General features: G+C 37.8%; 1 protein-coding gene across 1 annotated transcript; it reads left to right on the top strand.

Moving 5' to 3' along the window:
- Positions 1–16,750: 16,750 nt before the first annotated feature.
- LOC129741420 (uncharacterized) lies at positions 16,751–20,230 on the top strand. Its single transcript, XM_055733147.1, has 3 exons — positions 16,751–16,797; positions 18,195–19,408; positions 20,169–20,230. Exons 1-3 carry the CDS (start codon positions 16,751–16,753, stop codon positions 20,228–20,230), a joined length of 1,323 nt encoding a protein of 440 aa, XP_055589122.1.
- Positions 20,231–23,939: the final 3,709 nt, after the last annotated feature.

Below are 23,939 nucleotides of genomic sequence, written 5' to 3'. Positions count from 1 at the left end.
TCGGGTTCGAGGCTTGGTAAGAACATGTTTTTTAAATGTAATGTGAGTTAGTAACAAATATAGTTGTTTAATATGAATCAAAATAGCAGACTTGAGAAGGCAATTGAAGGAGCGGAAGAGTAATTTTTTCGATTTTTTATGCTGCTTATAAAGTGGATTTTGAAGCTGGTTAGAAGTTGTTTGACGATTTATGCGAACTTTTAGTCAACTTTAAAGTTCGTTTAACTACTTAAAAATTGAGCTGAAAAGAAGTTATATTAGCATACTCGATTAAGCTGATTAAACCTGATAGAGGAATGTTATCCGAACTTTTGGTTGCTTGGGATTTTACATTCCCTGAAAAAATTGACGTACATATGTACATAAGTTGGGAGGGATAGGATAATTCATTTCGTTGCGTAATATTTATACTATTTTTCAAATGGAGCAAAATTTGTTGAAATATGCAAGTAACAAAAACGACTTATTAAGATGAATCAATAATAATGTTAGCAGAAATCTTTCAGCACGTATCCGGGCCGGAAAAATCCGGACTTTTTTTTATCTCAAAACCTAGTAAAATCCAGGCATTTGATTTCAAAATTGTCGACACCCGGATAAAACCATCTGGCAAAATTAATCTTCATGCGATGTGACCAAGGCAAATGTATTAAAAGCGTTTTCAAAAATCTGGTTTTTTAATACTCCAGAACAATTGGTTAATTTTTGGCCCGCCATCTTATCTCGTTTCTGAAATTTGGCCCGCCTGTTGAAAATGTTGGCCACCCATGCACTATACCATTTGTCATCTCGTTTGTTTAATTTTGTTTCGTGTGAATGATGGTTTCACCGGCACCGAATTATTTATTGGAAGGCTAACGCAGTCTTTCGTTACCTCATACAAGTTATTGATCGTTAAGGTCACCATATTTCTCTACCGCTAGATCTCTCACTTCATTACCAAGTGTGTTGCCATTTTTTCAGATTCTCGCTGCGAATAGTTGCTACTTGTCGATTTTTTCGCATTTCACATTTTATCTTTTCCGTAAAAACACGCTCTCAAACCACTGCCTGGGCTCGCTATACATGGGAATTCTCTTTCTGAGTTTCTCATGTATAGTTAGCTAGTGTAGAGCAAAAGCGGGACAATTCATGGGAGCTTTTCATCAACCTGCCCTCTAGCCTAAAATTTCAACACCTATCAAGCTTTCTCCTATTGGCGCACTAATGCCTGTCTATCCACCTTTCTTTCAAATGTCTATAAAATAAAATTCTCTCTAATTTTTCATTCCGCCGAACATGCCATTACAATTATAATCATGTTTGGAATTTTGTTATGATGATTATTCTCATAAATATATATATTCACATTTTTGATAGCGCTCAAAACTTGAAAACCTAAAACAAAACAACAAAACTTCTTGAAGATGGATTGTATGGATTAACTTTCTGGTTCTGGAAATTGGTAAGCAACGAAAAATGGTAGGTATGTTAAATTCTATATAAAGGACTCCTAATCTAAATTACAGTGATTTTTAAAAATCAATGAAAACAAATCAATCTTGGATCCATCTTGGTGATAGTTCGATTTGATGACACCAAACGGAAAATCCCTTGATCCCACTTTTAGACCGATGAAGGCGGAGCGAACAAAATAATAAATCGAAAACTGCTCGGTATGATATTAATGACATGTTTTTGCCTCGAAGTCGAACCTTCCACCTCACTGGTGATGACAATGATGATGAGGTTGTTCGTGATGATCTCGATATAGGTATCTGCCCTTTGCTTTCTGCCAAAACACACAACTAACTGCCCCCTTCGTTTACCTTTCTGAGAAGCTTCAATCAAGGCAAAGGTATAGAAAACTTTATAGAATCCTTCCCGGCTCTCAGCTCTGGTTAATTAGAATTTCAGTAAGATTGGGTTAGGCGCGAGGACCTTTCGAGTCTTCTTGAGAGCAGACCGCCATAGTCCGTCGTCGGGTGTGTTGGGATCAGGTGGAAATAGCTTTTCCAAGATTCGGCAAGCTTTGTCTTAATAATGTGAGATGATGAGGAAGGGGCTTACAAAAATTCCATAAAAGTTAGCCCTGGCTTAGTAGTTGGAATGGAGTTATGTTTATTAGTTGTGGGGTTAGATAATCCGAATGCTCCTGGTTGGCGGAGAAGTTTGGGTAGGTACAGCTATATTATTCTCTGAAGACGAAACGGTAATGTTGTCTCGTTTTCGAAATAATTTCGTTTTTGTAATTTCAGGAAGAATATCTTGTACATGTTTATGACAAACTTAAAGTTGAATAGATTTAGTAAAGGACACGTTTGTAGACTTAGCATTTTTAGCAGCGGAAAGTTTCAGAACAGACCCCATTTTGTCGTAGTCCTCTGTTTTCAAAAGGTAGTTAATGAATTCCTTTCAATTCAGGCACAGTTTTTCTCCTTTTTGTTTTAATTTGTTTTGATCCTTTTTGTCATTTTCAGCATTTTTATCTCTATTCCTTTTCTTGTTTGACATCGTTTCTGTCTATTTTTGTTCTTATTTTTTTTTATTTTCATCATTTATTCATTTTTGTAATTTTCGCAGTTTTAGAATATGTTTCCTTGTCTTTGTTTTTTTCTTGAATTTGTGTTTTATCTTTCTTGTATTTTGTCCGTCTTATAAAAATTTTTTTTAGTCTGTTTCATTATTTAAATCTTTGAAGGCTTTTCAGACTGTTAAGCCTTTACATTTTTTTTAGTCATTACAATTGTTAGTCTTTTTAGTCCTTTTAGACTTTTAAGTCCTTTTAGTCTTTTTAATTTTTTTAGTCCTTCCAGTCCTTTCAGTCTTTTGAGTCTTTTGAGTCTTTTGAGTCTTTTGGGTCTTTTGAGTCTTTTCAGTCTTTTTAGTCTTTTTAATCTTTTTAATCTTTTTAGTCTTTTTAGTCTTTTGGGTCTTTTTAGTCTTTTTAGTCTTTTTAGTCTTTTAAGTCTTTTTAGTCTTTTTAGTCCTTTTAGTCTTTTTAGTCTTTTTAGTCTTTTTAGTATTTTTAGTCTTTTTAGTTTTTAGTCCTTTTAGTCCTTTTAGTCTTTTTAGTCTTTTTAGTCTTTTTAGTCTTTTTAGTCTTTTTAGTCTTTTTAGTCTTTTTAGTCTTTTTAGTCTTTTTAGTCTTTTTAGTCTTTTTAGTCTTTTTAGTCTTTTTAGTCTTTTTAGTCTTTTTAGTCTTTTTAGTCTTTTTAGTCTTTTTAGTCTTTTTAGTCTTTTTAGTCTTTTTAGTCTTTTTAGTCTTTTTAGTCTTTTTAGTCTTTTTAGTCTTTTTAGTCTTTTTAGTCTTTTTAGTCTTTTTAGTCTTTTTAGTCTTTTTAGTCTTTTTAGTCTTTTTAGTCTTTTTAGTCTTTTTAGTCTTTTTAGTCTTTTTAGTCTTTTTAGTCTTTTTAGTCTTTTTAGTCTTTTTAGTCTTTTTAGTCTTTTTAGTCTTTTTAGTCTTTTTAGTCTTTTTAGTCTTTTTAGTCTTTTTAGTCTTTTTAGTCTTTTTAGTCTTTTTATTCTTTTTAGTCTTTTTAGTCTTTTTAGTCTTTTTAGTCTTTTTAGTCTTTTTAGTCTTTTTAGTCTTTTTAGTCTTTTTAGTCTTTTTAGTCTTTTTAGTCTTTTTAGTCTTTTTAGTTTTTTTAGTCTTTTTAGTCTTTTTAGTCTTTTTAGTCTTTTTAGTCTTTTTAGTCTTTTTAGTCTTTTTAGTCTTTTTAGTCTTTTTAGTCTTTTTAGTCTTTTTAGTCTTTTTAGTCTTTTTAGTCTTTTTAGTCTTTTTAGTCTTTTTAGTCTTTTTAGTCTTTTTAGTCTTTTTAGTCTTTTTAGTCTTTTTAGTCTTTTTAGTCTTTTTAGTCTTTTTAGTCTTTTTAGTCTTTTTAGTCTTTTTAGTCTTTTTAGTCTTTTTAGTCTTTTTAGTCTTTTTAGTCTTTTTAGTCTTTTTAGTCTTTTTAGTCTTTTTAGTCTTTTTAGTCTTTTTAGTCTTTTTAGTCTTTTTAGTCTTTTTAGTCTTTTTAGTCTTTTTAGTCTTTTTAGTCTTTTTAGTCTTTTTAGTCTTTTTAGTCTTTTTAGTCTTTTTAGTCTTTTTAGTCTTTTTAGTCTTTTTAGTCTTTTTAGTCTTTTTAGTCTTTTTAGTCTTTTTAGTCTTTTTAGTCTTTTTAGTCTTTTTAGTCTTTTTAGTCTTTTTAGTCTTTTTAGTCTTTTTAGTCTTTTTAGTCTTTTTAGTCTTTTTAGTCTTTTTAGTCTTTTTAGTCTTTTTAGTCTTTTTAGTCTTTTTAGTCTTTTTAGTCTTTTTAGTCTTTTTAGTCTTTTTAGTCTTTTTAGTCTTTTTAGTCTTTTTAGTCTTTTTAGTCTTTTTAGTCTTTTTAGTCTTTTTAGTCTTTTTAGTCTTTTTAGTCTTTTTAGTCTTTTTAGTCTTTTTAGTCTTTTTAGTCTTTTTAGTCTTTTTAGTCTTTTTAGTCTTTTTAGTCTTTTTAGTCTTTTTAGTCTTTTTAGTCTTTTTAGTCTTTTTAGTCTTTTTAGTCTTTTTAGTCTTTTTAGTCTTTTTAGTCTTTTTAGTCTTTTTAGTCTTTTTAGTCTTTTTAGTCTTTTTAGTCTTTTTAGTCTTTTTGGTATTTTAAGTCATTTTTCGGTCTTTCTTGATAGTTTTGGTCAGCTGCAGCTATTTTTTACCGTCTTTTTTGTTATTTCTTTTCTTTTTTTTGTGTTTTGTTTTTTTCCCTTTTTGTGTATTTTATGTTATTCGTCTTTTTTCTGTTTTATCGTTTTGGATGTTTTTGAAACTTTTTTTATGTTTTTTTACAAAAGTTCATAATGTCGCTTTTAATTCGATTCATTGAAAGTGGCAAATTTTAATAATTTAGAAGAAAAAAAACCTGTAAAAGACGATTGATAGCAATGTGACCTTGAAGCATCAATCTTTTTTTAAATTCAATTTAACTTAATGTAAACTTGAAAGCAAAAACGCACATTCAGTAGGCGCTGAATACAAAATTGAATCACGCTTCTGGAGCGAGCAAAAAAAAACAATATCCGCATGCTTCGATTTCAAGTTCAAACCGAGCATACAAATGTTTGATTTCAAACTAAATGATCCAAGTAATCCGGTTTTCACGTGACGCATTAACGATTATAATAATTCATTTCTGCTGATAGCGTTCCGTTTTTTGTGTAACAACGACAACAGCAATAACGAAAAGAAGGAAAAAAAAGCGCGTGTGATAATCAAGTCCGTATTACTATTTCGTTCGTTTTGTTTGGTGATTTGTTTTGGTGCTTGTTCTTAGAATTAAATGATAGCAGAAATCCATTCTTAAGTCAAATTGAGCCACTCCTCGATAGATCCCCGAAGTAAGAGCAAAAAACTTAAGACCTGAAACGGTCAACTAACTCAGCACTCAGGTTGATAAAACAAATATTTTTTGGCGGAATTCATTAAAACAGGATAGCCTCGGGTGTCTAGCACGATAAATGATTACTTGCGATAAACTAGCGAGCATAAATTGTTGTTTGCTTTGAATTTCCGATGGATTCGGTTCAAGACCTATCAGTTTTTTTTAAAGAATTCCATTTAGATCGTTTGAGCGAAGATTACAGATTTCGTTCACTCAACCAAACCAGGATCCGGAATGGTGGTTTTGAATTTAAATATAGTTTAATTAGAAAAAAGGAATCCAAATGATCATATATCAACAAACAATCAGGCGTCGTTATAATTATTTCGTCTTCCAAATGAATGGTTTCGTTTGCGCGGATCTACTGAAGCGTTTATCAATTTGCAAACGAAACGGTTGATTGGACGAGGGAAAGTCACATTGACACAACATCAATCTTCAATTTCCCTGCCATTTAGTGCATCTTCTCCAGCCAGAGGCCTGATGAGGCCGAATTTTCAAGACACACCAATTTGTTTCGCCTAAACAGCGAGAACCTTTCCCTTCGGGATATTTTGCCTTTGCCTTAGGGATGTTGGCCTTTGTAGGGTCCTTCCTTTTCAAGCGTCCATCAGTTGACGAAACCCATTATTCAATTCACTTCGCTTCGCTCATTCATCCGTCACTGGAATTAGATCCGTGCCGGCCGGCCGACAGGGACACGGCCATGGACTTTGGTCGGCGAAAAGGGGTTTCTCTGTTCTTCGATCCTGGTGGATAATCGTCTCAAGGGTATCTACTGAAGAAAGGAAGACCCTTGCAATAACAGAGGCAAAGACGAAACCGACCAAGTGAAAGAGGGACCAAAAAACGCATAGCAACAGCGCTCGAGCGCAGGACGTTTCTCGCCTTTCAAGTAGGCCATGGGCGAGATATTTTTAATTAAATCAATTTCTTAATTGACACTGATTAGCTGTAATTGAAGGCAATACATAATAAATGGGGAAAGGCGGTTGCGAGTGGATTTCTTTCTTCTTTTCACTTTGTGAGCCTTTCCCGTTCAAGGAAATGATCCTTTTCAAGAGTTTTCCGGGTGGTCGGGCGTACTTGTTGGACAAAAGTTTCCCCAAGGAAGCCTACTGGGAAAACCAACCCGGACCCGGATGACTTGTTTTTTTTTTGTTTTTGCCGTCAATCATATACCTACCTGTTTCAATTTGGTTAAGTTCTATCGATTCCGCTGAAAAGTTATCAATTAGTGGTTTCATTTTCACGGTTAGAAAGTTGAGTTGGTCATAGCAGGATGATGGATGATTTTTTAATCCTTTTTTTTTCAGAAAGCTTACTGTGATGAAAGTTTTTTTTCTGTTTCGATTATACTCCTTTTTTTTTAACTATGTGTCATTCGAGATTTCTGATGAGTTGTCTCCTAAAGGCTAAGATTGGCCTCGTGCCTAGCAACTCTACCTCTTGTAATTTTTAATACTGTCCAAAATTGTTTGGAATCTTGACACTGGTTTCAAAGTTAAAAAGTGTTCAATTAAATACATACAAATTTGAAAGTTGAAATTTACTATGTAGTACAAAAATATGCAAAAAATCATGGATGGTTTTTGAACCAAAACGAGGCTTTTAAGATGTCATGGTTTAAGAAATTCGAAAATAACTCAAACACGACTCAGTCTACTGACACATGTTTGCTTTATTTTTCGAAAATCTCTCGGTGAAATTACGGGAAAATATGTTGGGTCATATATGAAGTAAGACGATTTCAATGCAAGAAGTCCGAAAAGTAATTTTTTTTAAAAATTGGTGCATTTCAAGTTTCAATAACCTTAATTCCTGAATGGCGTCAGACTACTGAAAATTCAGTAAGCTCTAATAAATTCGATGCTTTTCCAGTGCGCGAAGTAAGATGATCCCTAAGTTAGTCCTCTTCGTTTGGTTGGTGATTCTTTTCATTCAAAAGTGCCCATTTTAGCATTCAAAGCTTCTACATATGACCTAAATAAATGCGGGAAAAAAACAATCAATCGATGTGTCCACTAGACTGAGTCGATTTGGGATCATTTTTTAATTTCGCAAAAAAAAGCTTCTTTTTGGCCCGAAACTCATCCATGGTTTTTTTCATAATTTTTAAATAACGTTTGCATGAGTAAATTTGAACTTTTAGGTTTGTAATGGAAAATTGAATATTTTGTACCGAAAAATCAACACCATTTTTGTTATTTCTGTGGAACCGAGCCTGTTAATGGTTTTTATGCCAATTTATTAATTACTTCAAGGAAATTTTGCACTGAACAACTTTGTCGAATATCATAACTTCTTAGACTTCTTAACTTTTTAGACAAAAAAGTTATTGCTCTTTAACGGGTGTATGTCTTCTGGCATTGATAAACAATAAAATCAATTGACACCACTGCTGGGTGCCTTTCGGGGTATTATAAGACCACTTTTCATGCCATACTTCGTGGGGCACAATCAGTGGTGTCAATTGAATTTATGGTTTATCAATCCAAAAAGACTTAAAAAAGTTACTTAAAAACTCTGCAAAAAATCATGGATGAGTTTTGGACCAAAAGGAAGCTTTAGAGACCCCAGGGTTTGAGAAATTCAAAAATGACTCCAAATCGACTCACTCTAGTGTCCAATTTCTCAGCCCACGCTTTAGAGATGGAAGCCTTCAGAGAAACGACACTTGAGTGAGAGAATCCACAGGCCTTCACTTGAACATGTCGCCCAAGGGTTCAAATCTGAACTGTTCGGAGACCAAAAATATTTCGGCCAAAACGTCATTTTCTCCTCCAGTCAGTTTTGGGTCTTTATTGTACCACAAGAAGGAAATAATTTAAGAATTCGGATATTAAGGTTTTAAAAGAATAACGCGTAACTTGGATGTCTCCGGTTAGACGGCTAATACTCGAATGGTTTATTCAACCTTTTCTTTTCTTTTCTTTATACATATTTCGAACATCTTTGTTAGGTATGAGAGTTTTAGTTTCGAAAGCTAATTACATTGCCGAACGCAATTCTTGGTATATAACAGGGTCGTATCGAGATATGGTAGTAAACTTGAATTTCACATTCTCTGGAACATTCTTCTTTAAATCGCTTCGGGCGCTCAAGTCGCAGTGCTCTAATTCGTTCTGTTATCAAAAGGCGCATAGCTCTTGCCCTTGATGATGCATTTTAGTCATCCTTGACCAATCGTTTCATGGAAGAATTCAAGATATTCGCTTCTATAGCCAGCCTCTGGATTGATCTTACTGGATTCCGCTTCACTTTCGTCTTGACCAATTTGACCACTTTGACAGTGCGCGCAGAACGTGGCCTTCCACTATCCCGCTTCCGTGGACATGGTTTATCAAGGAGAGAGCGTTTCACGCCACACAGTTTCATCATAAACAAAAGTGCCCATCTTGACAAACAAATTTTTGTAAGTGATTTTTAATTGATGTAAAGAAAATAACAGAAAATATGCAAAAATGCAAAAGTGGCTCCAGAGAGCCGAATTCATAACATAAAAGTAATTCCAGTTTATACACTCTGATTGTTGTCCCTCATAAACTTTACCAAATATGTGACAGCCATTGTGAAACTTTAGTTTTCGTGAGCCCACTCAATAACGGTAGGAGTTGTTTTTCCCGCATATTCGCAACGAAACAAATCTTTAGCAGATGTTATTCGCACCCATTATGGGACGAACTTCGGTAAGATAATCCGTTGCCACTGTCAAGAAAATCTTCTATTCGTTTTATCGACTGAGAGACCGCACCGCGCTGACAGTGGCTGACAAATGACTTCCAGTGTGACCTGTGAGCTTCTTTCTGTTCAGTTCATCCCCGGCAGAAGGACATTCTTCAGTCCAGCTCAGCAGGGAAAATCATTCAACGGGAAAATGTGCCACTTTTCTCCGGCTGCTGCTGGTGGCGTCACACCGCACACACACACACACACACACTTTTGCTTTGTCATTGCCCCGGCGAAGAAGAGGAAAAAAGGTCAAAGTGCGGGAACGGCCATGTCCTCGTCAGACAGGGAACCAAAATTAGACTAATGATGAAATGGCCAAATCTCCAGCTCAGTACCCAGGTCTTAGGAGAGAATTAACCAACTAATCGACCAATAAGTTGCGTAAGTTCATCCCGGAATCCTCATCCTGGCCGGATTGTTAACCTTTAGATGGAGAAAGAAGAAGCGGAATGAATGACAGTGCAGAAACAAAAACTGAAGCCGGAATGTTCTTCGAGATTTTGCCTTCTGTCTGCTGGTTTTATCTTTACAAGAATCATCTAATGAGCTTTTGCCCCGATATCGAAGTCATTTATCAATGTACCTCCGGACACGAATGATAGCTAAATATCGGTGCCGTATTCCCCGGAATACCCATCAGTTTAGTGATCAAAACTCAATTATGGGAGCATTTTCATCACCTTCCGTTTTTTTGTTGCGTTAAGGAAATTTACTACCATGACACATTTCATCTGACGATTTGGCCTAGTGGTAAGGTGACGGATAGTTAACTCAGAGGACTCGAGTTCGATTCCTGGTCGAAGAGATTTACGAATACAAACAATTCCATAACTCATACATTATTTTCTGATGCTTTGTTTGGCGGATGATGCGACTAGCCACACATTGCAACATTTTCTTCACTCGGTTCTTCACACCCGGGTTGTCTTTTTTTGTGTCTGGATTGCACTGGCCAGCAGACAGTACGATTTTGCTTGGCTGAGAGATTCAAAATCGCGGCAACAATAATTTATCCGTCCATTGTTTCGACTGTTTTGCTTGCAGCCACAAACAGCTGTTAGTTTATGCACAAATTAAAAAAAAAAAATGGGGAAGTTGGAGCTATTTAGCCGTTTATATTCATTCTAGTGCAAAAAAGCGACACAAACAGCTTGCGGATGAATAAATCTACCAAAAATGATCATTCATGATGAAAAAATTGTTGGATCACACTTTGTTAGACTGCATTTCTATGAAATATTTCTCAAGTTTAGGGGAAAAGAGGCAAATGAGCCACTTGTCGTAGTAAATATAAAAATTGGAGTGCACCAATCCGTTCAGCTGACATTTTTACATAAATAAGTAGGGGAAAGTGAGGTTAGGATACTTGATTCGTTCGCTATATCTCGAAACAGGTATGTCTCACAAATATCAAATGTTCTAGAAAAATGTACCAAGTAGAACAAAACAACAATTCCGTTATCTCAACAAATTTAAAAAAAAAATATTTTTCGAGTTATTGAACTTTGTTTGAAAAATTCAACAAAATGTGATTTAAAGATCTTTTTTTATCAATTTAAATGTTTGTCACATGAATATTATACCTCGCGTAACTTTTGATCTCATCTATAGAACTTTTCAAAAACTTCAGACATGCTAGCTTTATATTTCAACAATCACTCTGCAAAATTTCATTAAAAAATGTAGCGTAGTTTCTGAGATATTGCAGTTTGAATGGTAAAAGTCCAAAAAGTCCGATTTTCGTAGAATTGATGTAGCTCAGACGACACAAACTCTAGAAAGCTGAAATTTTGTGGCATTATAGTGTGATAGTTGATCTATATAGCGCAGAAAATCAAATAAAAAAAATCAAAGTTATGGAAGTTCAAAGTCGAAGTGACAGTGCGAGTACTTTCAATTTATATACAATTATGGACGGTACTGTATGTCATGGGTATAATTGATTCCTGGAGTCCAAAATGGCTATCATGAAATTACTTATATTTGTCCAATAACTAATGTTTATCCAGTAATTATATGTTAAAAAGGACTTAAAATACTGTTTTTATCTAAAAACCCCTTATCCCTTCCTTTATCCCTTCTGAAGAAGAGAGAGGGGCTGACATAATAATAGAATCAATTCTCGTATTTCAATACCCTCCCCTGCTAAATTTGATTCCATTAGCGTCATTAGTTCTCGAGTTATGTAAAAAATTGTAAGGTAGCCCCCCTCCTCCCTTCCTATTTCCTCACTAGAAAGAGGGAGGGGTACCAAACATTCATAAAAACATTCCTAGCATACCATAGCATAGCAGGGGGTGACTACACACATCTTGCATTGGCTAATACACGAGGTACAACTAATAATCAAGCCCAACACAAGATGCCAAAATAAGTACCTAGATTCAATACTCATTTCAAGTGTTGTTATTGAGAATCAGTGTGGTACCCACAATGCACACCGTGGCAAGTCAATGTAATCATAAATGGATAGTCTGAACAGCTAAATGAATTTTTTTCGGGGGCAGAGAACTCATACGACCCTACATGTAAAGATGCTGTTTCAGACAGCAAAGGGTAGAATTATTCGTTTTGATGGGAAATCCTACTTGGCAGATAGGATTGATGAATGAAGAAATATAATGTTCACAAATAAACAAATAAAATGGAAAGAGCTCACCAATGTTTTGTGATAATGCTGACAACCATTGTGGATGATAAAGGAATCTATTGCCACATCAGATCTTGAAACAACGAGGCAAAACTCCTTTGAAATTCCTGGACAGCGGTCCGAGCTGCTTTCAGGATTCTCCGGGAAGTAGATTGGGGTTTTTCTCGATGTCAATCCTTGTGTTATTCGGAGTCCAGCCTTGAAGCAATTTCTTAATTTCATCTGGTGCTCTCCCTGCATGACGAACTTTGTCCAGGGTTGATCCGGAAGGCGGAGGCAGATCACTATTAGCTCTTCCGCAACTTTCACTATAAATGCTACATATTGTATACTTTTTCCGGTTAACTCCACTTTGTTGGGATAGAAAATTCAGAAATACTTCACCGTAATCATAAATTCACAATTTAAAATTTATTTTTCGGATTAATTTTCCTTCAAAGCAAAGAAATTGAAACGAGCGAAAAAAAAAACACGAACGTACTCCACCTAGGCTTGCTTTGATCCCCCCAATAATAATTTCTTTAATCTCAAACATTCATAAAAACATTCCTTGTACCAAAATACCCTACCATGCCGAAATTGGTTTAATTTGCTTGATCAGTTTTCGAGCCATTCAAACATTAGTCTTTTCTTTGAGAGACCCCCTCCCCACTTCCTTGAGAGGAAGGAGTCTTGAACCATAATAGGAACCTTCCCCACCCACCAATTTTCATGTAAATCGGTTCAGTAGTTTCCGAGTCTATAGGAAACAGACAGACAGAAATCCATTTTTATATATATACATACTAGCTTACTCGGTGTGCTTTGCTACACCTTTCAAAACCAAATGATATTTTCAAAAATAATTCAAATTTTTATTGTTTTGTTGGCATTACTTTTAATAAAATTATGACATAATTCATAAGCAACCGCTATAAAATGAGAGCTGCAGCTGGAGTTTCGAATTGCAACATAAAGATAACTTAAACTAATATTCTGAATCTTGATCTAGAAATTTGTGTTAAAGATCTGTTAATTTTAATCTGTTTCCTTAAGCTTCGCCCTAAAAAAGGAGGGTATCAAATTAATTGTACGCAAACAATGTAACTTATAAAATATGGTTATTTTTGCTAGATATGCTCTGGATTTATGCTAAAAGACTGATAAGAGAGCCCCCCCCTGTAATTCCCTTCACCCCCTGCTGAACGGAGATCGTGATTATACCCATTTTTTTCGTTCCCAAAAATCCCATATATCAAATATAGTTCCATTGGTTGATAAGTTTTTAAGCTTCACAACAAAACTTATATGGAGCCCCCTCCTTTGTTCCCCTCTCTACACTGTAAAGCGCAAGGGTCTATAACAATCGTTGAAACATATCTCGTAACCAAGTACCTTTCCATGCCATACTTGTTTCCATTTGTTGGCTTCGTTAGCATAAATTGAAAACTGATTTATGCTAACAAAATTTGTATTGGGTTCACATCCCTCCTCCCATCCCATGTAACTACTCACTGAAAGGAGGATGGTGTGTCAGATAATCAGAACACAACAGACTCACACAGAATCACCCCCTTTTTCGATGTTGTGAAGTTTTTAAGTTTAAGTTTGAAAGGGAGTGCCATCCCCCCTTCGGGGTAGTAGGCCATGCCTCGTGCGAACAACACGCGTTTTTTCTTCGTCCGCGAAAATTTTGTTTAAATAAAATTTCAAACCAATAAATTAAAGTAAAACGGTTGAAAAGTGCTACCAACGGATGGAAGGCAGCGAGGCCTCATTATGGAAGTGACCAGAAGACCGCGGGTAGTTTTGTTGTAAATTTATGACGAGTTTTTTGTGGAGAACGAACGTGTTTTTCCGTCGTCGCGTTTTTCCCGTTTGTTTATTTTGCGCATAGAAAATTTGGTGAATTATTAAGACTGCGTCCGCGGAAAATGTTTTAATTTTTAAAACGTGGAAGAGTGAAGTTCAATCGGGAATAGGCGAAAAGTTAGCATTTTTGCAAAGTTTAGTGAAGGATTTAGTCAACGGGACTGATGCGATGAAATTGATTGCGGTGCGGAAGTGTAATCGTTTTTGTACAGTTGAGTGAAAGATAGCACGGGTTTTCTGTCGAAGAGTTGCTCCTTCAGATCTCCAGCTGATTTAGTGTGAATCGTAGGAAATATGATGAAAATCAACGGCTGTTTCGGTTTTGCAGTAAAAACTGGTGAGCTCGTTCCTTTTTGTTTGGTTATTATTTTAAGAACATCTACAATTTTTTGATATGGTTTTTCTGTCTGCTCGTTGCTCTGCAGTTTTAATTTTTTCTTATTATTTTCCAAATGGGAAGTGAAATTTGGAAAATATAGAAAGTTTGTTTTACTGTTTCACATCCGAAAAGTTTCGGAAGTTTTTTTTTCTCTATGCTTGTTTTCAGCCGCTAGTTCGGTTCGGTTGCTTTGATCAATTAAATGCTTGATGCATTTTAGTTTTTTTCTCAACATTATTTCTTATGACATTTAAAATATTTTCTAATTTGCTGTTGTCATCCATGCGCTTTCATTTAGTCACTTTATAGACAGCTGAGCTGGGATTGTTAGTAAATCAATAAGTTACTGAAAGACACGCAACTAATAGTTTTGAAATAGGAATTTTTTAAACACTTTGATGCAAACATATTCCAAAAATATCGAGGCTTGATTGAAATTGTGCAGGTTCAGTGAATGATAAAGTTGTTTATGTTCTCATTAGTTTGCTATTGAAATCGCAGGAAACAGGTAATCTTGTTGTTTATATGTGTATGTATTGCTTTTTGGTACTGAAATCTTTTAGAATGGAAAAATTCTAAGGATTTCGGTGTTGTATTAATAATTTCTCTACTCTTGCAAATCTTTTCAAAAGCGAGCAATGGCGCTATAACCATGGTCGATGACCTGAGATGAAGGTACAAAGATCCAGAACTAAACAGTGTATAATGGTTAAAGAACTTTCTTTAATTATAGTATTGTTAATTTTTGGACTCTATGTAGAAAAACCTCATTTCCATCCTTTGAAGGAAGAAACGCATGGCCAAACACTAAGGAGCATAGAAATATCTTAGCATCTATGCTCCCAACAACTAAATATTAAATGAACATGGGAACGTATGGTACTGTTGTCCACGTTTCTTCCTCCCCTGGTTCCAGTCGTCTCTGCGTCCAATACTGCACAGTGGGCCCGGCCTTGATAAGATGAATAGTAAATGTATTTTTACTATTCACCGGGATGCTGACAAGATCTGGCTGTGTACGTATCATAAGCATAAGCATAAGCATAGAAAGGGAGTGCCATCCCCCCTTCCGTTCTCCACATTGAATGAAGGGGTGAGAACTTAATATTCATAAAAGTATTTTTCGTACTCAAACACTTTTTGATGTCAAATTTGGTTTCATTTGCTCGATTAATTCTCGAGTTATGCAAAAAAAAAATGTATGGAAGTCCCCCTTTCCACCTTTATATCTTTCCGCTGAAAAGGTGGGGCTTCAATTTATAATACAAACATTTCTCGTATCCAAATACCCTCACATGCCAAATATGGTTCAATTTTTTCGTTCAGCTCTCGTTCAGCTCTCGTCTCAGCCTTTTCATCCACCTCTTTGAAGGAGCGAGCGATACCAAATATTCATAGAGCATTTCTCGTACCCAAATATCGTTCCGTGCCAAATTCGGTTCCATTTGCTGTTGTAGTTCTTGAGTTATGCAGTAAAAATTGTATTAAACTCCCCTCCCTCTTTCCTTTCTCCCCGCTGGAAGAAGGAAGGGGTCTCAAACAATCATTAGAACATGTCACGTTCCCAAATACCCGCCCATGCCATATTTGGTTCCATTTGCTTAATTAGTTTTTGAGTGAGGACCTATTGAAAAGAGGGAGCGGTCTCAAATAAACATAGAAATATTTTTCGTATCCAAATACCTTCCCATGCAAAATTTGGATCCAATATCTTGATTAGTTCTCGAGTTTTATGAAATGTAAGGTAGCCCCCTCCCCTCTTCCTATCACCCCACTGAGAGGAGGGAGGGGTATCTAATATTTATAGGAATATTCCTCGTTCACAAATACCACCCCATGCCAAATATGATACCATTTGCTTAATTGATTATCGAGTTATGCAAAAAATTGTCTTTGGTCTCTTCATGAGAGAGAGAGGGGTCTCAAATCACAATAGGAACCTTCCCCTACCTCCAATACCCCCATCTGGTAAGTTTCACGCAAATCGGTTCAGTGGTTTCCGAGTCTATGCACAGCAAAAATTATTTCCTGTAAAATTACGCAAAAGTCATGTAACAAAAAGGAGCAGGACATTTACCGTTATTTTACAGGTCGACAAAAATTACGTGACATTTAATTTTCAGTGTACAACTTTTTTATAGGACATTTGCTGTAATAGTAAATGAATCTTCGTTATCTTTCAAGGAACACAATTTAAAATTACAGGTTTTGTTAATTACAGGTTGATTTATTTTAAAGGTTGCAGTTTCAGTGACATGTAATAGTCAAAAATTTTTTCTGTGTAGGGAACAGACAGACAGACAGAAATTCATTTTTATATGTAAATATAGATAGATGTATGTTTTTCCTTTACGTCGCCCTCTTTGTTTTTAGGCTTTCTGATCATTTTCGTAATTCTTATATTTTTTTCATTTTGGTTATTTTGGTCAAATAACAGATTTTGTGATGTGAAATTTTTGTTGCTTTTGTCATTTCCGTTATTTATTTGGTTTTCGATCCATGTTTTTTAGTTAGTATTAAGAAGTAAATCTTTCAGTGACGTTATAAATAAAAACTCTATCGTTCCTGTCGCCAAATCTGTGTGGTCTCACAATTTGATAACGTTGTGCTTTTATCCAGCTCAGAAATAGGTTTCTAATTTTACTGCCTTTTAATGACCGCATTATTCAGAACCTAATGCACCATTATAGACAGCAGGTGAATGTATAATTTAAAAAGCCCCCAATTAAGGAAGCACGTATCCATTATGTACTTAAATTAGTAATGAAACACCACCGGTGTGTGATCCAGATCGGGGTGATCGCAAATGGGTAACCTGCAGTTACATTCTCTCTCAATTTCGTCGAAGATAATTGATATCAATTAGTCACATGGGGATGGTGAATGTTATTCATATATTATAAAATTAATTGTATCAACGGACGTATGCTAATCACACCACCCAGATAAAACACCTGATGATGATGGAAAATTGTTTCTACAATCAGGTAGGTACATAAAGGAATCGATCGTAGGTGAGAGGAGCTGCCGAGCCTCTGTCTTATTCTTTTCTGTGGAACGACTACAATCGAGTGAGGTGGGTGATGGTTTCCTCAAGTTTCGCACAAATTAGAGTACGACTCAATGGAAGACATTACAATGTCACCGATCCATTTTTGTAGGATTAATCGGGATACATTTTCTGAATAATGGAGCAGCAGAGCCCGGAAAACAATCTAAACCGGAACCAAAAAGAGCTCCGCTTGTCGGGTACACCATTTGGTTAATAATTTTCCGCTAAATTTACCTCATCCCTCAAATGCTTGGTTAGCAGTTTTGAATAATTGAAACTTCTGCCTGGCCTGACTCAGTAAAAGCAGGCAGCATCGGAACGAAAGTGCTCCTCTACCTGCAGCAGTCCTCCTGCATCACACAGCTTGTGGTCGTAAAAGTGGTTAACGGAATTTACCACCCTGCAGCTGGTAGCCCGCAGCGAAATTATGTGTTCGCCTGGTCCATGCGCTGCTGTATTTAAACAAGCACGATACTCTTGCTTTCGGTGGTAATTTTTGTCACCAATGTCCGCATTTGGCATTTTCCCGTTGGGCAACTTTAAATTATTGTTAAAGTTATAGACAAGTTACTCTTGCTTGACGTCTGCTTCAGGTGGATGAAAATAATTAAGCGTGCACTACACTCAGGTGCAAATTCGCCACCACGTTAATGTCGCATCACCACCGTCGTCGTCGTCGGTCGATTGCCTACATTTAGGGGGATAAATTGAATTTGTCACTCGATGACGATACCCAGAGTGAAATTACCACATACACCACAGTCGTCCCGGCCCTGAGTTCGATTGCGGCGACGAGGTTCTCCAGCCTGCATCGACAGGCAAGTATAAGTTGTCCTTTGGAACTTTCACACCGCGTGACGCTTTTTCGGTTTCCAGTCGTACCAACAGCGCTGACTCCAGCCAGTATTACTTCGGCAACCACTCACCTAACGAGAACATCTCCAACTATTCTGGGGTTTCTACACCGGGACGCAACGAGCTAGGCACTTCGGAGACCCCTGAGCCCTTCGACTCAGTCGCGCTGATTCCTGCCAGCGTCATCAGTCGTCCCGGCCCTGAGTTCGTCTGCGGCGAAGGGGTTCTCCAGCCTGTGAATTCAGGCAAGTATGGTACCCCTGATTGTATTCCTGTGCCTGATGATGTTCCACCTTCTAGTGCACGTCTCACCAGATCCGCTCCGGGTCCTTTAGATACCATTACCCTTTACTACCAGAATGTGGGGGGTATCAATTCCTGCCTGACCGACTACCTGCTCGCAACTTCGTGTTCCTGCTATGACGTCATCGCCTTCACGGAAACATGGCTGAATGACCGCACACTATCAAGTCAGATCTTCGGCCCTGATTACGCAGTGTTCCGCTGTGACCGTAGCGCCCGAAACAGCAAAAAGTCCAGTGGAGGCGGGGTACTACTTGCCGTGAAGTCGAATCTTCCAGCGCAGTTCATCGACAACAATTCCTGGTGCGATCTGGAACTTGTATGGATTCGCATTGATCTTGTAGACCGGAAATTGTACGTATGTGTAGTGTATCTGCCACCCGATCGCTCAAGAGATGTTGCCCTCGCCGAGTCGTTTTCTCGCTGCATCTTCGAAGTTAGCTCCTTCTGCGCTCCTGAAGATGACTTACTAGTCATTGGCGACTTCAATATGCCCGGTTTGAAGTGGTGCTCCATCCATGGCAGCTTTCTGTACCCAGACCCAGCACGCTCTACTTTTTCGGCGCCTTCAAACATCATATTGGACTCCCTGAGTGCAGCGACCTTGCGCCAGATCAACGATGTGGTGAACGAATACGGTCGTACGCTGGACCTCTGCTTTGCCAATGATGGACCTCGTTTACCGACCATCGAAGTCGCTCCTGCACCGCTTGTTAAAGTAGTCCCACATCACCCTGCTCTCATGGCATCACTCGAAGTAACTAGGCTGAACGCTGCAGTAGAAAAACCAGTGACCTTCTACCTCGACTTTAAGAACGCCAACTTCGATGACATCTCTCACATTCTAGGCACTATCGACTGGGTATCTGAGCTTGATCTTTCTAATCCCAACGCTGCCGCTGATACCTTTTCACACATTCTGAATTACGTCATCGATCGCCACGTCCCAAAACGCTCTAACAGCAGAAATATGCGAATCCCTTGGATCACGACTGAGCTGCGACAACTGAAGACGGCAAAAAGATGTGCTCTTCGAAACTACAAGAAGCATAAATCATCGCATACTAAGGATATATATCGTAAACTTAACTCCGTTTATAAAAAAGCCAGTGAACGTTGTTACCATAACTATCTACGTCGCGTACAACGTAACCTCAAGACTTGCCCGAAATCGTTTTGGAAACACGTAAAAAGTCAGCGGAAAGAACCTGGTATACCTTCAAACATGTTCTTAGACGGCATAACGGCGAACTCTGACCGTGGTATCTGCGATCTCTTCGCCCAAAAATTTTCCAGCATCTTCACTTCAGCTTCAACATCCTCAGAACATATAGATAGCGCTGTCAGGAACGTTTTGCCATTGGGCTTCTCAATAAATGGTATTGAAATCGAGGAGGCAGCCATCTCTAGAGCAGCAGCGAAGCTTAAGAATTCCTTTTCTACGGGCCCGGACGGGATACCAGCTGCTTTTTTAAAAAGTTTCATGCCTGTCTTGCTGACCCCTATTCGGCTCATTTTTCAAGCTTCGCTAGATAGAGCCACCTTCCCTCTACTTTGGAAGGAAGCTTACATGTTCCCGGTACATAAAAAAGGAGATAGAAGAGATGTTAACAATTACCGTGGAATCTCTGCCTTATGTTCGATTGCCAAACTATTCGAATTGGTGGTTTTGGATCCTTTCTTCACGTACTGCAAAAATAACATCTCCAATGATCAACACGGATTCATGCCCAAACGCTCTACGACAAGTAACTTGCTAACGTTCACTTCTTTTGTGCATGAAAGTTTTGTTGCCAAATCTCAAACCGATGCAATCTATACCGATCTGTCTGCTGCATTCGACAAGGTGAACCATGAAATTGCCATCGGTAAACTCGAACGCTTAGGATTCTGTGGTACTCTACTCGGCTGGTTCCGCAGTTATTTAACTGGTCGTAAATTGATTGTTCGAACGGGTGACACCTTTTCCAGGCAATTTCCTGCTACCTCCGGTGTGCCTCAAGGTAGCCATCTCGGACCGATTATTTTCCTAATTTACTTCAACGACGTGTTGTCACTCCTCGACGTCCCCAAACTTGGCTATGCTGATGACCTAAAACTATTTTACACCATAAACGACAACGACGACATCAATTTCCTGCAACGTCAATTCAACCTCTTCGCTGAGTGGTGTGACATTAACTGCCTGCCATTAAACCGCAGCAAATGTGCAATCATCAGCTTTTCTCGTAAGCGGCAGCCTTTAATTGCGGAGTACTTCCTCGGAGACGAACCCATCGCACGTGTGAATCACGTTAACGATCTTGGCGTAATCTTAGATCAGCGCCTGGAATTCAAGGCACACACCAACTATGTGATTGACAAAGCATCCAGAAGCCTCGGTTTCATTTTTAGAGTGGCGAAGGACTTCAAGGACGTGTATTGCTTGAAAAGCTTATACTGCAGCATTGTTCGTTCCATCCTTGAATACGCTTCAGCTGTCTGGTGTCCCTACTACCAGAACGGTGTCGATCGGCTCGAGACCATTCAGCGGCGATTCTTGCGATATGCCCTTAGACACCTGAACTGGCAAGACCCTTTTCGCTTGCCTAGCTACGAAAATCGATGCCGCCTCATAGATATCGACACCCTTCAAGCCCGCAGACAAGCAACACGTGCCTCATTTGTCGCCGACCTCCTGACATCGCGAATCGACTGTCCCACGCTATTGGAGGCTATTCCGCTTAGTGTACGACCCCGTGGATTCAGGAATCAGGATCTTCAATTGTACATTCCCTTTCGAATGAACAATTACGGAGCTAACAGCGCCCTCATCGGTGCAATGAAATCTTTCAACCGTTTTTCGGAGCATTTTGACTTCGACATTTCGAGGGATGTTTTCCGAAGAAAAGTGATTAGGGCCTTGAGATCCCCATAGTTAGATTTAAATGTTTTGTTTTTAACCTTAATTTTAAGTAATCATTGGGATCAACATGTGATCCGTTGATCAGAAATAAATAACAAATAACAAATAACACACACATTTTCTCCTAAGTACGATCAACCTTACGAATGAGCCACTCTCGTGAAAAGATGGTTCGCGTGAGATAAATTGAATAAACTGTAAATTGAATCACCTCCTGCGACAATTGCGCTCCATTTAGAGCGACCACACCGGAGGATGTAACATCTACATTAGACTGCCCCAAATTTGTATGGGAAATTCAAAACCTGTGAAATGTTATGCGCTGCAGACTAAAATTGATCCTAGGCCTAGTACAAGATCTCATGCCAAATTTGGGCCAGATCGGATCACGGGAAGGGGTCGCTCAACGAGCCTGAAGTTTGTATGGGATTTTGAGACATTTTGTTCGGGAGAAACATGAAAAACCAGTTTTTCATCAATAACTTTGGTTCCCGTCGGCCGATTTCTTTCAAAAACGGGTTTTCTTAAAGCCTAAATTATGAAAAACATTTCATCCGAAGACTGCATATCGATAAGAGTTAAGACAAAAAAGTTATTAGGCTTCCAAAATGGGCTAACTTTTTTAAGGATGGTATTCATCACAGTAAATGAGTCGGGGCGGTCGAACTTATTGACGCCTCATTAGCAGTGATGAATACCACCGTAAAAAAAGTTAGCCCATTTTGGGAGTCCAATAACTTTTTTGTCTTAACTCTTATCGATATGCAGTCTTCGGATGAAATGTTTTTCATAATTTAGGCTTTAAGAAAACCCGTTTTTGAAAGAAATCGGCCGACGGGAACCAAAGTTATTGATGAAAACCTGGTTTTTCATGTTTCTCCCGAACAAAATGTCTCAAAATCCCATACAAACTTCAGGCTCGTTGAGCGACCCCTTCCCGTGATCCGATCTGGCCCAAATTTGGCATGAGATCTTGTACTAGGCCTAGGATCAATTTTAGCCTGCAGCGCATAACTTTTTCAAAAGTCGGGTCATTTGGGGCACTCTAATCTACATGTTAGGTTCCCGATTCATGGTGGTGTTGTTACCAAGGCAACCCTAGTGCCTAGTGTCTAATATGTATTCGGCGCGATGCGCTTTTCGATTAGAAATTTGCTGTCCAACTTGTGTCGTAAAGAAGGAAAGTTTCCTTCTTCAGCGTTTTCCTTCATTAAGTTTTGATCCCAAATTAAGCTCAGAATCCCGAAAAACCACTTCTGAATGCAAGAAAACGCATTTTAAAGTTATGATCCCATATTAAGCTCAGAATCCCGAAAAAACGCTTCTAAAGGCCAGAAAACGCATTTTAAAGTTGTGATCCCAAATTAAGCTCAGAATCCCGAAAAAAACGCTTCTAAAGGCCAGAAAACGCATTTTAAAGTTGTGATCCCAAATTAAGCTCAGAATCCCGAAAAAACGCTTCTAAAGGCCAGAAAACGCATTTTAAAGTTGTGATCCCAAATTAAGCTCAGAATCCCGAAAAAACGCTTCTAAAGGCCAAAAAACGCATTTTAAAGTTGTGATCCCAAATTAAGCTCAGAATCCCGAAAAAAAAACGCTTCTAAAGGCCAGAAAACGCATTTTAAAGTTGTGATCCCAAATTAAGCTCAGAATCCCGAAAAAACGCTTCTAAAGGCCAGAAAACGCATTTTAAAGTTGTGATCCCAAATCAAGCTCAGAATCCCGAAAAAACGCTTCTAAAGGCCAGAAAACGCATTTTAAAGTTGTGATCCCAAATTAAGCTCAGAATCCCGAAAAAACGCTTCTAAAGGCCAGAAAACGCATTTTAAAGTTGTGATCCCAAATTAAGCTCAGAATCCCGAAAAAACGCTTCTAAAGGCCAGAAAACGCATTTTAAAGTTGTGATCCCAAAGTAAGCTCAGAATCCCAAAAAAAGTTCTAAAGGCCAGAAAACGCATTTTAAAGTTGTGATCCCAAATTAAACTCAGAATCCCGAAAAACGCTTAGAAGGGCTTGAAAACGCATTTAAAAGTTGTGATCCCAAATTAAGCTCAAAATCCCGAAAAAAAACGCTTCGTAAGGCCGGAAAACGCATTTTAAAGTTGTGACCCCGAATTAAGCTCAGAATCCCGAAAAAACGCTTCTAAAGGCCAGAAAACGCAATTTAAAGTTGTGATCCCAAATTAAGCTCAGAATTCCGAAAAAACGCTTCTAAAGCCCGAAAACGCATTTTAAAGTTGTGATCCCAAATTAGGCTCAGAATCCCGAAAAAACGCTTCTAAAGGCCAGAAAACGCATTTTAAAGTTGTGATCCCAAATTAAGCTCAGAATCCCGAAAAAACGCTTCTAAAGGCCAGAAAACGCATTTTAAAGTTGTGATCCCAAATTAAGCTCGGAATCCCGAAAAACCGCTTCTAAAGGCCAGAAAACGCATTTTAAAGTTGTGATCCCAAATTAAGCTCAGAATCCCGAAAAAACGCTTCTAAAGGCCAGAAAACGCATTTTAAAGTTGTGATCCCAAATTAAGCTCAGAATCCCGAAAAAACGCTTCTAAAGGCCAGAAAACGCATTTTAAAGTTGTGATACCAAATTAAGCTCAGAATCCCGAAAAAAACGCTTCTAAAGGCCAGAAAACGCATTTTAAAGTTGTGATCCCAAATTAAGCTCAGAATCCCGAAAAAACGCTTCTGAAGGCCAGAAAACGCAATTTAAAGTTGTGATCCCAAATTAAGCTCAGAATCCCGAAAAACCGCTTCTAAAGGCCAGAAAACGCATTTTAAAGTTGTGATCCCAAATTTAGCTCAGAATCCCGAAAAAATGCTTCTAAAGGCCAGAAA

This window comes from Uranotaenia lowii, chromosome 1 (genome assembly GCF_029784155.1).
Source record: "Uranotaenia lowii strain MFRU-FL chromosome 1, ASM2978415v1, whole genome shotgun sequence".
NCBI classification, from domain to species: Eukaryota; Metazoa; Arthropoda; class Insecta; order Diptera; family Culicidae; genus Uranotaenia; species Uranotaenia lowii.
This window is presented reverse-complemented; position numbering and strand designations above follow the sequence as displayed.

Coding starts and splice junctions, on each gene's coding strand:
- LOC129741420 (XM_055733147.1), top strand. CDS start 16,751: ATGAAACACCACCGGTGTGTGATCCAGATCGGGGTGATCGCAAATGG. Junction 16,798..18,194: donor ATCGGGGTGATCGCAAATGG/GTAACCTGCAGT, acceptor TCCACCTTCTAG/TGCACGTCTCACCAGATCCG. Junction 19,409..20,168: donor AAGTCAGCGGAAAGAACCTG/GTATACCTTCAA, acceptor CACCTTTTCCAG/GCAATTTCCTGCTACCTCCG.